Source organism: Monopterus albus, unplaced genomic scaffold (genome assembly GCF_001952655.1).
Source record: "Monopterus albus unplaced genomic scaffold, M_albus_1.0 scaffold77.1, whole genome shotgun sequence".
Lineage (NCBI taxonomy): Eukaryota > Metazoa > Chordata > Actinopteri > Synbranchiformes > Synbranchidae > Monopterus > Monopterus albus.
Genome location: NW_018127957.1, coordinates 744,140 through 759,453, shown reverse-complemented (window position 1 = coordinate 759,453; position 15,314 = coordinate 744,140). Strand labels below are relative to the sequence as shown.

Genomic DNA, 15,314 nt, shown 5'->3' with positions numbered 1-15,314 from the left:
CGCCCCCCGAGACACACACACACACACACACACACACACACACACACACACACATAGCTAGATTTACCATATTTCAGCATAGAAGTGCGAGCTCCGGCTCACACCAAATGACCAATAGGATCACTAACTATTGAAGGTTGCACCTCTGTCCAGGGCGGAGCAGCCCAAGAAGATAAAATGTATTGTAAGACCTTAATTCGCAGTCAGTGGATGGAACTCCTGCGGGAGCTCTGCCCCTCTGATCCCAGCGCTGTAAGGCCTACCTGTGATAAGACTTTCAGTAAACTTTCTGTTGATTTTAAACAGTCCTCTCCTGTCGTCACTTCTCATGCTTCCAACTTAAGAATCGGGTTAATTTCTAACAAGTATATACATGTGTGAAATTAAATTATATACATTATACTCAGTTTAGGTTAATGCCTTTCTGGTAACAACCAATGTAGAAGTGACCAAATGACTGGTTATAGAGTAATTGTGTATAATAACATTCTGCATCATATCACAGTTGAAAAACAGTAACTGGCCAAACCAGTGACCGCTAAATCTACATAGTCTTTATTTAAAAGCCAGTGACTCCATTTTCAACTGAATCATATTTCCTTTTCTGGCTCAGTGTTAATTTCATTTTAGGGATCAGCATGGGTCAGCAGAAATCTTCAGTGAGCTAAGCTAGTTCCAGGAAGACCAATCAGTTCTATAGACCATTGTCTATAGCATCCAGTGGAGCTAGTCATCTTGGAAACAGCACAGCAGTGAAACAGTATGTTATGAAGGGTACAACATCTCTACAGAGCCTGTGTACAAAAGACTGTGGGGCATAAAATTGTAACAGAACATAATGTGACATTACTAGCACTCATGAAGCTCCAACCTCCCAGTATCCCATTGATAAGAAAAAAGCTCCCAGAGACTGATCAAATACAAGCACTGGCTGTCCTTTTCCTGCCTGTACCATCACATTAGCTTTAAAAGCACCCGGCTGGGAGCATAGTGATCAGAAGAAAAGGTCAGCCATTCTGCCAGGACAAAAGACAAGCCTCCTGCTGTGTTATTATGACTCTGACACTTGGACAGGCACCAGGTATATGTGCCTTCATTTGCCCCCCGTCAGCACAATTGCTTCATAGTTGTCAATAACGTGAGAAACTGTTGAGCTTTCTAGTCCCGGTGTCCATTGTTCAGCCGGACACTTTCCCAGACCCAGTAAAGGTTAGCAGGTAGGCTGTGAGCAGTGCAGAGTGGGGTACTTACAACAGGGGTAATTGAGCAGCACAATGTCGTCCAAGGCTATGTAACCCTGTCGCTCCTCAGAAACAGTCGCTTCAAAGATGACCTGTGAAGACAATGGATAAATTAAATCACTACAGACCATTACATCTTGAGTGGCTAGAAGACTGACAGAGTAGGAAATTAGGAAAATGGCGTCCAAAGGCTTGTCGTGAACAGAAGTGTGAGGATTTTTCATTAAATCAACTGCACATTTAAAATACATCTCCATGGTGAAGCATGGTATTGGAATACATGCACCTGGAAGGTTTGGGGGGTATTAGACTTATTGTAAATGTAAGTGTTTCTCTTAGCTTATCAAGCTATGATATATGAATCAGTCCCCCTCTTCCTTACCGCAGCTGCAGGAGTCCTTAAACACAGCCTAAATATTTACTCACTCATCTAAATGAGCCCGGGACAGTCTCAGAGTGAATGGGGAGGCCACCCAGAGTGCAACAAAGTCATTCTGGGTTTCCGAGTAGTAATTACAGTCAGCAAAGCCTAAGTCATTTCACTAGAAGTCTTCATTTTACTGTAGCATGACAGTCTCTGGACTTGAGGGCTGAATGCACAATAAGTGGTAAAACAAAACTGTAACTGTACCACATTAGATGTGTGTGAGGCAGCCGGAGGGTTTCACCTGTTCATCCAACCTCTAGTTATTTATTCTAAAGCCTTGTGGAAGCCAGACTGTGACTGTGCATTCAGATCGGTAATGCAGTCTTGACAATGCATCAGGCTTTAAGTGTCTTGTGCCAATCAATACCACAAAAGCCCTTGGCAGATGGATACAGACTCAGGCTTTCTTTCCACTAATTTATTTTTATTTTTCCATTCCTATGTCGGGCCATTAGAGATACCTGACCGATTAACCCTTCAATTCATCACGCGTCAATGCCCCCACCACCATCGATTCATCCAGCTCTGCACTGAGCCATCATTAAGCTCCTCTGTATCTGCTCTCGCTTAAAGATGTGTCTCTGAGTATGACTGTGCCAGACACTGAGGAATAACCTTGGAATCCAATAGCTGTGCATGTGTACACAAAAACTACTACACAAATGGCTACAGTAGGATCCCCCTGCAGTTTCTTACACACAAATCAGAACTAAAAATGAGACTATTTGCTCAGTGCATGAATAGTGGAGAGAGCTCGACACACTGCAGCCAAAGAACAAAACTAAACTAAACAACACAAGCAAATGTATCAAATTTAGCATGTTCACCAGTTTGACAACATCGGCTGCATTAAAAAACATTACATACAACCAAATATAGGCAACATGACGAAATACAAGCAACACAAATAAATTTGGACACCAGAACCAAATATAAACTATACAACTAGGCAACACAACCAAACACACGTAGCACTGCTCTGGAGCAGGTTAACTTCAGGGGATCAAATCAAAACCTGTCAATCAGCTTACTGCTAAAATGGAGCCATCATTCCTACAGAATCCTGATGGGCACAAAAACTCAAAATATTGTTTTCAGTTTAATATTTGATTTAAAAATCAATTGAGATGTAAGAATAACAAAGCACCATTCTTAATATATCAGTAAAATTACTTTTACTGCCCATGGTTATTATGTCAAAGATAGTAATAACTGGTCTTACAGATGCTCCACATGAGTTGTCAAACTGGTTAGTGTGTTTCTTGGCTTTCCTGTGTTTTATTCCTATGCAGTATTCTTTGTTTCTCAGTGTGCATATGCTAATAAAGCCATACGGATGTGGGGGTTTTCTCTACATTTTCTTGTGTTTTGCAACTGTGCTTTTTTTTGTTTTTTTGCTACTCTCAGGGCCACCATAAGAAGGAGGTACTGTATAAAAAGATGTGTAGAGAAAATGGTGAGGGAAAAGACACCAGGGAAGCACCTTGCATAGGAGTGTTAGGTAATTTCTTAGTTAGATAGATATTGATTAGAGATCTGTTGTATTAGAACATGTTAGTGTAGCCAGGATGTCTTCCTCAGGTTGTTAAATGCAAGGTAAGTTAAAGCAGAGAAAGGCTGCGGTCAGGGATAAATGTTATTATGACGGTAAAAGTAACCATAATATTTGTCTTAATGTGTAATGTTATGTCAAATTGTTTTAGATACACACCACGAAAACAACAGCCACACACCTTGACTTTTCCTCATGTTTTGGCTAACGTTATAGCCAGCTGCAAAGCTGGTGAGAGAGAGACGTCTCGTTTGACGTTTCTGTGGAGGAGGGGGCGAGCCAACTAGGTGATGATATTGTATAGCAATTCTTGGTTCAGGGTCTTTTCTGCTTCCGGGCTGCTTGGGCAGCCTGGGGGTTGGAAGATCTCTGGACTTGTAATGTTCATTTTGCCTGTGACTCTTTGAATAAACCAGCACGGTTATATTTTTTATATATCCAAGTGGTCTGAGTCGTCCCTCTGAGTTCCTGGTTTGAAAGAACCGGACGTGGCTTTATGATAGAATAGAGCCTTTAGGAGGAAGAGATAGAAAGTAGGAGGTGGAAGCTTAGGCCACACTTTTGTTTGTCATGACTGGGCCTGATAGCATCTTTAATATTTGATAAGTTTCACCCTTTTCTGATAGGAGGAAAAACTATTTCTGCAAACAATATAAAAGATGGATTCATCCAATTGAAAATATCCAGTTCAAGGTGATGTCATTCTCAAGCCTGCTCTCAGCCTCTCTCAAGCTTTTGTTATGACATAAATGGCTGCCAAAAAGGAGGCAACGGCACAATCTGTGAAGTGTGAATCAAGCTTGATTTACTGCAAGCAGCAGGGTGCCATCTCCCAGGATGGAGTGCTGTGTCATCGTCAGCAAACAGGAAATACGAAGGAGACACTAGAAACAAATCCAACTCCAGAAGCAATTTCTGGCACAAGAAAAGTAACTGTAGACAATTAAGGAGATGGAAGCAGGTGGGCAGTCACATCTGCTGGAAAAGGCATGTAAGCATTTTAATATGGACCTCCTGCAGCATCGTGTTTGAGTCATAAAGTTCAGTGCTGGAGAATTGATAGTGCAGGCAAACAAAATCCATACTGAATCCCAGGAGGCCTCACTGTGAATACATAAAACCAAGAGTGGTAGCTGTAAAAGGGACTGCACTAAAAACATGATTTGACCAGTAATTAATATTTGTAGCTTTTGGTTTTTATTACAGCGCTTCAGAAAAGATTTGTGTGTATTCACTAATGACAAAGCTCCGAACTGATACAAGGACACCATCAATCTTCATGAGTACTTACATATAGTTTGAGAAAGATGTTCAACAATAATTGCAACAGCATTCTAGTAATTGATTTCCTCAGTTAGAAGGAGGTCAACACCATGGATCCATACTGGCACTGTGGCAGTAAAACACTGAAATATCTGACATGAAATTGCACCTGCCACCTGCCCTCTGCAGGCTGTAGGACTCCAGCGACGTGTACAGCAGATCCACTGCAGGATGCTGCTGGAGGAAAGACAGCATGCCTTGAATGTTTTCTTTTTGGGAGTATGTGTGTATGTGCATGTGTGTCAGCATTTGGTTAAGAAACCATGGTGTTAGTACTTGGCTGTAAAGATGAGGTGCAGACTAAACCCACCAAAGCAGTCTGGAACACACACACACACACACACACACACACACACATTGTGTTTCCATCATGTCAGGGGACATTACACTGGCTTACAATCATTACCTGGAGACTTGTCCTAACTGTAACCATAACCACTACCCTAACTCACCCTGGCCATCCCTAACCTTAAACCAAGTTGTCACTATAAAATGCAGTGATTTGCTTCTTGCAAATCACTGCATTTTGTAAACTGATTTACATCCCCCACAACATGAGCCACCCACCCACCCACACACACATACTGGGACTGTCTCTCTGTCTCTATATACAGTACATTGCAGACAGTATTATCAAACTGTTACATACAAATTTTATCTTGTCAAGAAAAGAATTAAAAATTCAAAAGGAAAATTTTGAAAATACAGAAGAAGTCCCTCCTGAGCCCGACCAGAAATAAAAGTATCAGAGACGTACTAAATCCATTGCACTGTATAGTTCATTCTAAGTTGGCCTGAATGTTGTCAGATTTATGTCCAGCCCTTTAAAAATGGCAAAAGTAACCGGCTTTGTTTTATAGACACATTTTTGACAACACTTGTTCAGTGCTAACCACAGAGACACAGTACCAAACGCAGTAACTCACTGCAGTTCTGATGTGGTGAACAGAACACGGTGAGGCTGACAACAGTGAGAGAAAATTGCCCTGGATTACCTGCATGTACAGTTTTCTGTTAATCATGTTTAAACACTGGAGGTAATCTGAGCCCAGCGCAGGAATGGCAGACTGCCACGACCAATAAAAGCTACTATACAGTGTAGTAATTACTGAACATAAAATCAGTGAATGGCTATTTCAGGAAAAACGATGACTATAAGTAGTGTAAAACACAGAGTTTGATAGCATTCTTTAAACTTTAAAGTCTGTAAAATTCCTACCAAAAATACATAAATAAATGATAATAAAAGGGAGTTTGCAGAAAAAGCAATAAAGAGAACGAAGCAGATAAGCAGAAGAGCGAGAGAAGGCAAAGATAAAAGAGATGGAGACTAAATAGTGAGATGCACTGGGAATTAACATACACAGTAAAAATAACAGTGAGATAAGGAGGACAAAGCGGTCAGGAAGACAGAAAGCAGCTAAAAAAAAAATGCATCTAAAAGAAAAAATCCAAAAGAAGACCTCTTCAAAACTTTTAGTACTGGCCTTTCCAAAACCAAACAGGAAGCAAAAGAGACAACCAGCCTGACCAATTCTTTCTTCTGTCCTTCAAAGCCCTGACAGTCTAATGTCCAATCTCCAACAGAAAGGTCTGTTTACCAGCATCTTGAAGGCTGTAGGGTCATGAACTCTGGACAGAGCCTGTGTAAGTTGAAGAGGATGAAGAATGCTGCAAGTACTATAAATAAAGTATTTTTTAAAAAGGTTTTGCTGCATTGATTTTGATCCTTTTTGTAAACGGTCTTGTATACTGTAGCACTTTTCTCTGCACTACAGCACACTCAAAGCACTTTCACACTTTTTTGGCCATTCACCCATTTACACTCCCAAATTCACACACCGGTGATATCACTGGGAGCAACTGGGGGTTCAGTGTCTTGCTCAAAGCCTGGAAAAGCCAGGAACTGAACTGCCAGCCTTCCAATTAGGAGATGACCCGCTCTACCTCCAGAGCCACAGCCGCCCTATCATTAGTCCAGCAGATGTAAAGCAGTAGCAGTACAATGCTAAATGAGTGGGATACTCTTTCAAAAGCCACCAAGTGATACAATCACAAAGATGGCAAAACTGTACACATCAGTCAACGTCTTGTTAAGGCGACAGTGGTGCAGTGGGTAGAGCAGTCATCTCCCAACCAGAAGATCGAGGGTTTGAATCTTGGTGCCGACAATCCATATGTCGAAGTGTCCTTGGGCAAGACACTGAACCCCCCAAGTTGTCTGTGATGGCGGCACGTATGCATGCAGTGGCCTGAAATTTTGTTTGGAGCCGAGGGCCCCAAACAAAATTTCGTTGTATGTGTCACAAGAAAATAAAGCTTCTTCTTCTTCTTCTCTATGGAGGCCACAGTCTGACAACACAGTATAACAGTGGCTGGGAGTATGTCTATAACATTGGCTTAAGTGTCCATGTTAACACATTCAAAATATGAATGCTTCATTCAAAGTGTTATTGATGGCTACAGTATGTCTTGCAGTTTTGAATATCAATTAAAGCAGCATATGACAAAATGTTAAATTGTCAGCATGAGCCAATGAATCACTTGGTGACAAAGCTGATTTTGGCCCTATCTCTGCAACACCAACCTTAGACACAGAAGGTCAGTTCCGTCATCATGGACACTGTCATTCAGCCTGTGCACGTTCAGACAGTAACGTCTTCTGTGGCTCTGTTACAAATTGGTAGTGGAGTGAAAGACACATAAAAGTGGCAGGGTCTGAAAAGGTGATGATATTGTTGCATTATGGGAAAAGTAGGATTGATTTCTTAGCCTAAAGTTAGTCAAGTTTAGCCTTTTTTTCTTTTTTTTTTACCTCTCTCATGTGAGCCCCCTGAACTTTATGGTAGTGCAATACGAAATCACTAGAGTGCTTTAATGGCTAAGTTATGCCAATACTTTGCTATATATCTTTACACAGATTCTAGTCCGCACAGTTCTGTCAGTTTACATAATTGTTGTGTCATCTAAAAGGCCCTTTCACTCGCCATCACTAAATGCTGGAACCACAAAAGGTTCTAATTTATAGCACAAAATGTGTTATCATTAATGGAAATCTTGAATCCAGAATTATTGACAATGGATTTTAAAATCTCATAGCAGTGAAAGCCTAAATACAAAAACCCAACAATGTCTCTGATCACAGACCAACTTTCTGTAGCAGTCTGTCTTTCCTGGGGGGGATTTGATGCTTGCTGATCACTAGATTTTATTTTTAATCTCCAACTATTACTACACACACACAAAGTTCCTCCACCAAGGCTCTGAAGTGGTAGTCCTCTCCCTCTGTGAATCTGCTCCTCTGCAGCCTGCAGGGGCTGATCTGTTAGCTGGCACTACTGGACAGTGATCTTTATCAATGGGACTGGATGGATGAGTGGAGCCCTGTGGGCTCTGTGCTGGGCTTTGAGTCATAGCGGTCATAGCAGGGGAAGCTGGTGAGGAGAAGGGGAGTAGAGGAACACTAAAAAGTGATGCCAAGCCTCACTCTGGGCTCACTCCTGTCCCTTTTCACACAGTAGGTAGGCAATTTATGTTCCTTCAGGCCTTTGTTTAAACCTCTTCACTTGTCTGAACAGCTTTATCTGCTTCATTACCTGCTGCCGATCATCCAGGTTTATATGACAAATAATGCAATCTGTCCTGTGTCTACATGCCTGGCAAGAGGACTTTAGAGAACAGCGTCATCTCATCATTCAGGCAGCTTGGACATACATAGACAGAGCAGTAGATTTATGCACGCCTTGTCCAAATGGTAAACACTGCAGCGCTAAGCAAACTCCCCGCCTGGGCCGACTTGTCTGACTGTAGACCTCAGCTCCTCGCTATGAGAGCACCCTCCTCCAGTATCCACGTCGTTCTCTGTTATGGTGTAAACTACTATTGTCCAATCGGAAGAAAATCATTACTTTAAATCAGTTTGGCTGTTTGTGAGAGTCAGGACAGGAAAGCTGAGGATGGTAAAGCACAGGCTGTCCTCATTGATCTGTGCAGCCCTCTAATCTCATTAACTGGCTCTTGATTTATTGAGATGGGGCCCAGAGTGCACCAAGGTTAGGGAAGCAAACACCCAGACCGCTCCCCTGCAATGAGGGTCACATGGAATTGAGGTCAATTGACTGTTCAGCAGACCCACACTCCCACAATCCCTTACACCAGTCATTGCCTTCTCATTAATAGTTGCTTTGGTGTTGGGCAGGGGGTGTGGGAGGCAGCAGGCTTGGTGGGAAGAAAGCGAGCATTATGGGATGAATTATTGGCTATAATGAGATGAGGTAGGGCTGCATCCAGTCATCAGAATCTTACAAGCTATACAACCATGCTAACAACGCAGAACCGACAATACAGGCATCAAACGGAGCTATTGATTAGACTGCGGCACTCAGGTAAATTGACCAATAAATAAAGATACTGCGCAAATAAACACCCACTGCAATTATATAGCTATTGAACCACTGTGATATATGACAGCTGCAAATTTTTGCATATAATAATATAAATGATAGGGAGGATGCAATTAAATCTGCTGAAGCTAACAATAGCCACAGTTCAGTGTTTAGTGACCACAGAGCCGGTCAGTGTAGCATCTGGTGGTACAGTGCCGTGCTAAGTGGCACCCCAAGTTATTAATGACAGTGGAATGATATTTATTAAGACTGAATGATGTGACTGAAATCAGTATCTTAATATTACAAGAACAGTTTTTCAATACTGATGCGCTCAAATCGGAGCATTCATTCAAACCTGGGAAAAAATTTAATTGTCCATAATAGCCTGTATAACTGTACCCAACTGTATGAAATCAACATTGAAGTAGTTTGCCTTGTGGTTCAGAGGAGGGTGCTGTTTAAATTTACTATGAACATCAAGTTCATTGTACATATTCTATCCTAAACTAAATAAAACTATTTTTAAAAATAAAGGAAGGAATTAGCAAGAAAGCCATGCTGACTGGATAATCATGACACTGACACAATCTCAGTATCAGTTGGGGAAGTATTTTGGGTTCTTCGTAAAGATGGCAAAGTTACCTTATTAAGGCAGCTTGCCAACCTGTCGACTTAGTCTACAGAAATCTGAGAAATCACAAATAGCTTGGTTGTACTTCAATATGACATTTGCAAAAAAATGCCAAAAAAATAAAAAATAAATAAAACAACTCATGGCATGTTTACCGGTGTGTGTTTTTAAGTACAGTTGTGACACTATATTTACAGTAGGTACAATGAGGCTTCAAGCCAAGTGCTAACATTAGCATGCTAACATTTTTATGCTAAGTATAAATGTTCCCATGTTTGCCAGCCTACTTTAATGTAGTTAGTTTAGTTATGCTCTATGTTAGGATGCTGATACATCCCAAGAACCAAAGTGCTAGCATGGCTAAAAGTGCCTAGTGCAATGCTGTGTGAATCATCATACAGTATGCATCTGCTAACTATTACAGACAGTCCCCATCACAAGAAGACACCAAAAGATAGCGCTGCAACTAACAATTATGTTCATTATTTATGGATGTATCAATTATTTTTAGTATTGGTTAATCATTTATTATAAAATAGCCTACTATATAACAAATGCCCATTACAGTATTCCAATGTGTTATTTCATCTGAGAGGCATATTGGTAAATGGTTTTATACTGGTATAGTGCTTTTCTATGCATTGCAGCACCCTCAAAGCACTTTCACACTATTTGGTCATTCACCCATTTGCACTCCCAAGCACTCACACATTGACGGACCGGTGTCATCACCGGGAGCAACTGGGGGTTCAGTGTCTTGCTCAAGGACACTTCAACATATGGACTGGACAAGCTGGGAATCGAACCGCTAATATTACGGTTAGAAGACGACCCGCTCTACCTCCTGAGCCACAACTGTCCAAAAAAGTGAAACTAAGAAGGGTGAAAAAAAAAAAGCATTGGTGACCAGTACATGTGATATCTTCACATGACAAATTAATGTTAAAAAAGTATTATCATTTTTCAGACTATCAATATTTAGTTATGTATCAATTAACTATGTCAACACATGTGACAAGACAGTACTGCATATTTGATAGTACTCCAATAATATTCGATAAAATGGTGGACTAATGAGATACAGATTAAAAAAATCAAAGCAGTAGTATCCTGACATTTAGTATGAATCAATGTCCAAACACACTAAATCCAACTATTTCTGTAATGTAACTCTATAACATCTTCCTTGGGAGATGCACACAAACATAGATAGTCATGATTAGATCACATCAGATACAGCAGCTCTCTCCAGAGCCAGAGCAGACTTGTTTTAAGATGCTAAGTACTCCCTAAGGAGAAAACTCATGTTCATGGGTCAAATCTGTGGTTAACCAAAAGTGACTCGCTGCACTGCCAGATACACCTATTTATGTCAAATTTATATTCATTTCATAGAAGACAAACAACAAGATTAAATGGAGTTGTAGCTATAAGTACTATTCTTCCATTTTATAAAAATCAATCTGAAATAATGGGAACATTTATGTCATTTTGAGAGATACTGTACAGTTTTGCCAGTTTTAGATTCTAGGCAAAATATGGTGGATACAGTATGTTGGGGCATCTACTCTGTTTGTCTGGAATTTACAGACTTGTTTATGGAAGTAGTCAGTGTGATGGCAGAAGTACAAGATTACTGCAAAACGCCAACAAAAACAAAATATAGGGTGGGCCACAGAAAAGTAGCCCAGTGATAGTATGACTAGATGAAAAAGCAAGTGGACTGTTTTGGAGGCAGGCTACTTTTCCATGGCCCGCCCTGTATATTGCTTTTTGACTATTAATATATATTCATACATACACACAGCAGTTAAAACAAGTATGGAACACATCACCATTTTTCAGTGTCTTGCTCTAGCACACTTCAAAATTTGGACTGGACAAGCCAGGAATCGAACCGCTAATCTTGCGGTTAGGAGATGACCCGTTCTACCACGGGAGTCACAGCTGTCTGAAAAAGTGAAACAGGGCAGAAAATAAAAATAAAAAAGCATTGTCCATTTGTGAATCGTGAAAGAGACAGAGAAAGAAAATAAAGCTGTTAGAACGGCCAAGCCCATCAATCACCTGACTTGAATCTAACAAAAAATCTATGGAAAGAACTAAAGATCAAAGTTCATAGAAGAGGCCCTTGGAACCTTCAAGATTTGAAGAATGGACCAAAATCACACCTGAGCAATGCGTGAGACTAGTTTCATACAGGAGGCGTCTTGAAGCTGTCATTACCAACAAAAGCTTTTGTATAAAGTATTAAATAAATTGCAGTGTTCAATACTTTTTCCCTGTGTCGTTCCATTTTATTACACATAACTTAATTTCTGAACTTATTTGTTTTGTTTTCTTTGCATGTATGGATTTCTTGGGTTGTTATCGACATCTGGTGAAAATTTCATGTCAACAGCACCTTTAGAAATATATTTACTGCGAAAAATGGTGACGTGTTCAATACTTATTTTACCCGCTCTATGTATTATATATATGAATCCTGATTGGTGCTCATAATTCAGCCCATTCCATATCAAATCAATGAGAAGTACACAGACACAAATACAGAAAAGAAGTCTGATGTGAATAAATCATTTCTCTGCATGTTGGACCCACTCACAGTATGAAGCTGAAAACTGGTCTTTAGAGCCAAGACACAGTGCATATCTCCACCAAACTGGACTGATTAAATATATGAAAATGTAACCACTTCCACCTCTGTGTTGGCACTGGTGGTGGTAATTACTGCTGTCTTTGTGTATTTGTCTACAGACCCTCACCTGGTATTCACTGGGCCAGAAGGTGCTGACAGCCAGCTCCACCTGGTGCCATTGGCGGCCTTGCGAGCCTGAGATATTCCATACAGCGCTGCCCTTGGGGCCCCCGTTCACCCGGATATAGACCTGCAGGTCCCCGGGGCTGTGGCCATCGCGGCTGTACAGGAAGTAGCTGAACTGGATGGAACGGGATGCAGTGGGTGTCATTCTCGCTGAGCGGGAGCAGGAGCAGCTGAGCCCGCTGGCCTCCAAAATGTTGTGAAGAATTGACCATCATGAAGGACCCTGAAAAAGAAGACAGAAAATAAGGAAACATTAGGGGACTCTGTCAATCTTTTCAAGTATAACTTAAAATGCTGCAAATTTTACAGTTAAATTGCTCTTGGTAGAGTCTTACAGAGGGCTGACTGAGATTGAACAGATAAAGACCTGCTTGAAAGTTTAACATTACCAATATGGAACGTCGATTTCTGAACAGTAAAGCCTCCACTTCTTCTAAATAGCAGCTGCTATACCTACATACAGCTCTCAAATAGCAGCAATTTCAGCATTTCTACCAGAAACAACCAGGCAGAAGTGAGTGACCTGAAATATGAAAAATAACAAGACCCAACTCTTTTGGCTTCACCTGTATCACCTCAGCCCAGCACAGATATGTCATGTTAGTTTTCAACCGCTGAAGAACGATTGTATTCTCCTTATTTTTAAACCTCAAAAAAGAGCCTGAGAGCCAAAGTTGACAGGCTCAAGGTTGTTACCCAGAATATCTGTGCAATCCTCTCTGGCTATTTATCTGTATTTGGTCTGTGTCTGCCTCTCCCTGCTTCCTGCTTTCACTGGGCTTCCATCAGTTTTGCGGTACTGCCTCAGATCTGGAGTCTTCAAAGCTGCAGCGCTGGGTGTCAGATTGAACTTTCATTTTGGACTGAGGTTCACAGAGTCACTGCTGGCTCTCTCAGGGGTTAGCTTTGCCTTTGTGGCCTTCACAGCAGTAGGGAGCTCAGTTTAAAGGGAAAAAATGAACAGACAACATAACTTAGCTGCCTTGTTTGTCTGCCACAATCAGACACCTATTAAATCAACACAAAACCAACAAAATGACACTTACTATTTGAGTTATTTGCTAGGGTTTAGTCCCCCTCACCGGGAGGATGAGGGAGAGCTAAGGTAGGACTCAAGATTGCTGACCCAGGTGCTAGTGAAAAAGGCGGTTTAATGAGAGAAAATACCAAGTAACAAAAAAACATGTATCATAGTCCATGTACATATAATAGCAAAATAGGGCAGAGATGGTGGAGGAGACCAGGACGAACAGGTGAGTAGAGCAGACTAACGGTAGGAACCAGGAGAGTAGGAGGATCAGAACGGACAGGTGAATAGTTAAACCAACCAGGAGCACTGGCGAACGAACAGGAAATCCACAGCACAGAAACTGTCAGCGTGGACGTCTAGAGATGTATAACACAAAACATATAACCTACATACATACATAATGAGACCCACAGCACAGGAACTGTCAGCGTGGAAGTCAAAACGACGTGCGACACATACCACAAATATAGGGCTGTTACGGGGTATGCAAGTTAATGCTCCAGCGATGGCGGAGCGTCTGCCAGAGGTATAAATAAGGAGGAAGGTAATCATCGGGATGCACCCCAGCTAATTACTGAAATGCAACACAGCTGAGGTGCAGATCCCGCAGGATCGAGAGAGCAGGGGAGAGAAAGGTGGAAGAGAGGCAGGTCACACCGAGCGGACCTGACATTATTAGGTGATTAGTGTCCTGACATCAAATGTGACGTAAAATAATCATCAATAATTATTAATCAAAAGCCAAGAATGGATTGAGAGACAACTAGTGCTTGGATCCGACAACACAATATGAATGGCTTAGATGACTACTATTCCACATTTATTGACTGCGGTTCTGCATAAACTACAGGAGGGGTCAGAGACACACTTCCATAATGAGTAATGTCACTAACCAGGGCTTTACAGGTGCGTTATGGACGTTATGAAAAAAAGGGATAGAAAGCAAGTAAAACTTCAGACATTCTAGTCACTGTAGTAAGATTTCATGAGGTGGTCAAATTCCACTATCACACAATTCAGTGACAAGGATAGAATAGTCAAGGCTAACGCTGCTAGTAGCTCTATGGGCTAATGTTTCTGGTCACACACTGCACTGATCTACAGTTGGCAGTAACGCACCAAGATCTACAGATATGTACCAGCAGAGACAGGATAGAAGAAGAAGGCAAGTGACTAAATATAAATGTGAACAATGCTGGATTTAAACCCTTTAAGTTTCAACACCATGCTCTCTGTAAAAGTTGCTTCACTCATTGTTCTCAACTGCTTGTTCTAGTAGAGATGCCAGTGTGCAGTCAAAATCTGTCACAAAAAGTCTGAAATTCAGTGGACAAATTTGGTGTAGCTGGAAGTAAAACAGGCAACGGAGATTTTACAAATACACGCTGTCTATGTTCCAGGTCACCTCGCCATCATCACAACTGATACACACAGAAAAGGGTACCTGAACTCATTTAAACAGAAACACCTTAGGCATGAACTAGCAATGAAATGCCATGAATTATCAGGATGCTGAGCTGCATTGAGATTCAGTGATTCACATTTTACTACAGCTGCAGACATTTGTGCAAAGCTTTGATGCAAACATAATCTTACAATCACAAATCAAGTCATGGAAATATTACTGACAAACATAAAATTCTGTAAGTTATCTCCCTAAATCTTGGACTGTTAGAAACAAAAACTGAAACCAGCTGCCCTAACTGGCTTTGACTGTGGAATGATCCTTCATCTACATGGAACAATATCAATGTACACCTCAAGATGTTTTTAAAATAGTTTCACTGTAATGCTCACGAATTGCTGTAAATGCTGAATGGTGATGAGGATAAACACAAGGAGACAGAAGCACCAGCAGAAAACTCTGAGGTTATTACCTTGGACTAGTCCCTGGGGCC

General features: G+C 41.1%; 1 protein-coding gene across 1 annotated transcript in view; it reads right to left on the bottom strand.

Annotated features, from left to right (window-relative positions):
* ptprua (protein tyrosine phosphatase receptor type Ua) overlaps nucleotides 1-15,314 on the bottom strand; it is a 211,090-nt gene that overhangs the window by 91,231 nt on the left and 104,545 nt on the right. Inside the window, 3 exon segments of the mRNA XM_020606414.1 lie at nucleotides 1,252-1,333; nucleotides 12,328-12,516; nucleotides 12,518-12,609. Of these exon segments, the coding sequence (XP_020462070.1) occupies nucleotides 1,252-1,333; nucleotides 12,328-12,516; nucleotides 12,518-12,609 (363 nt within the window).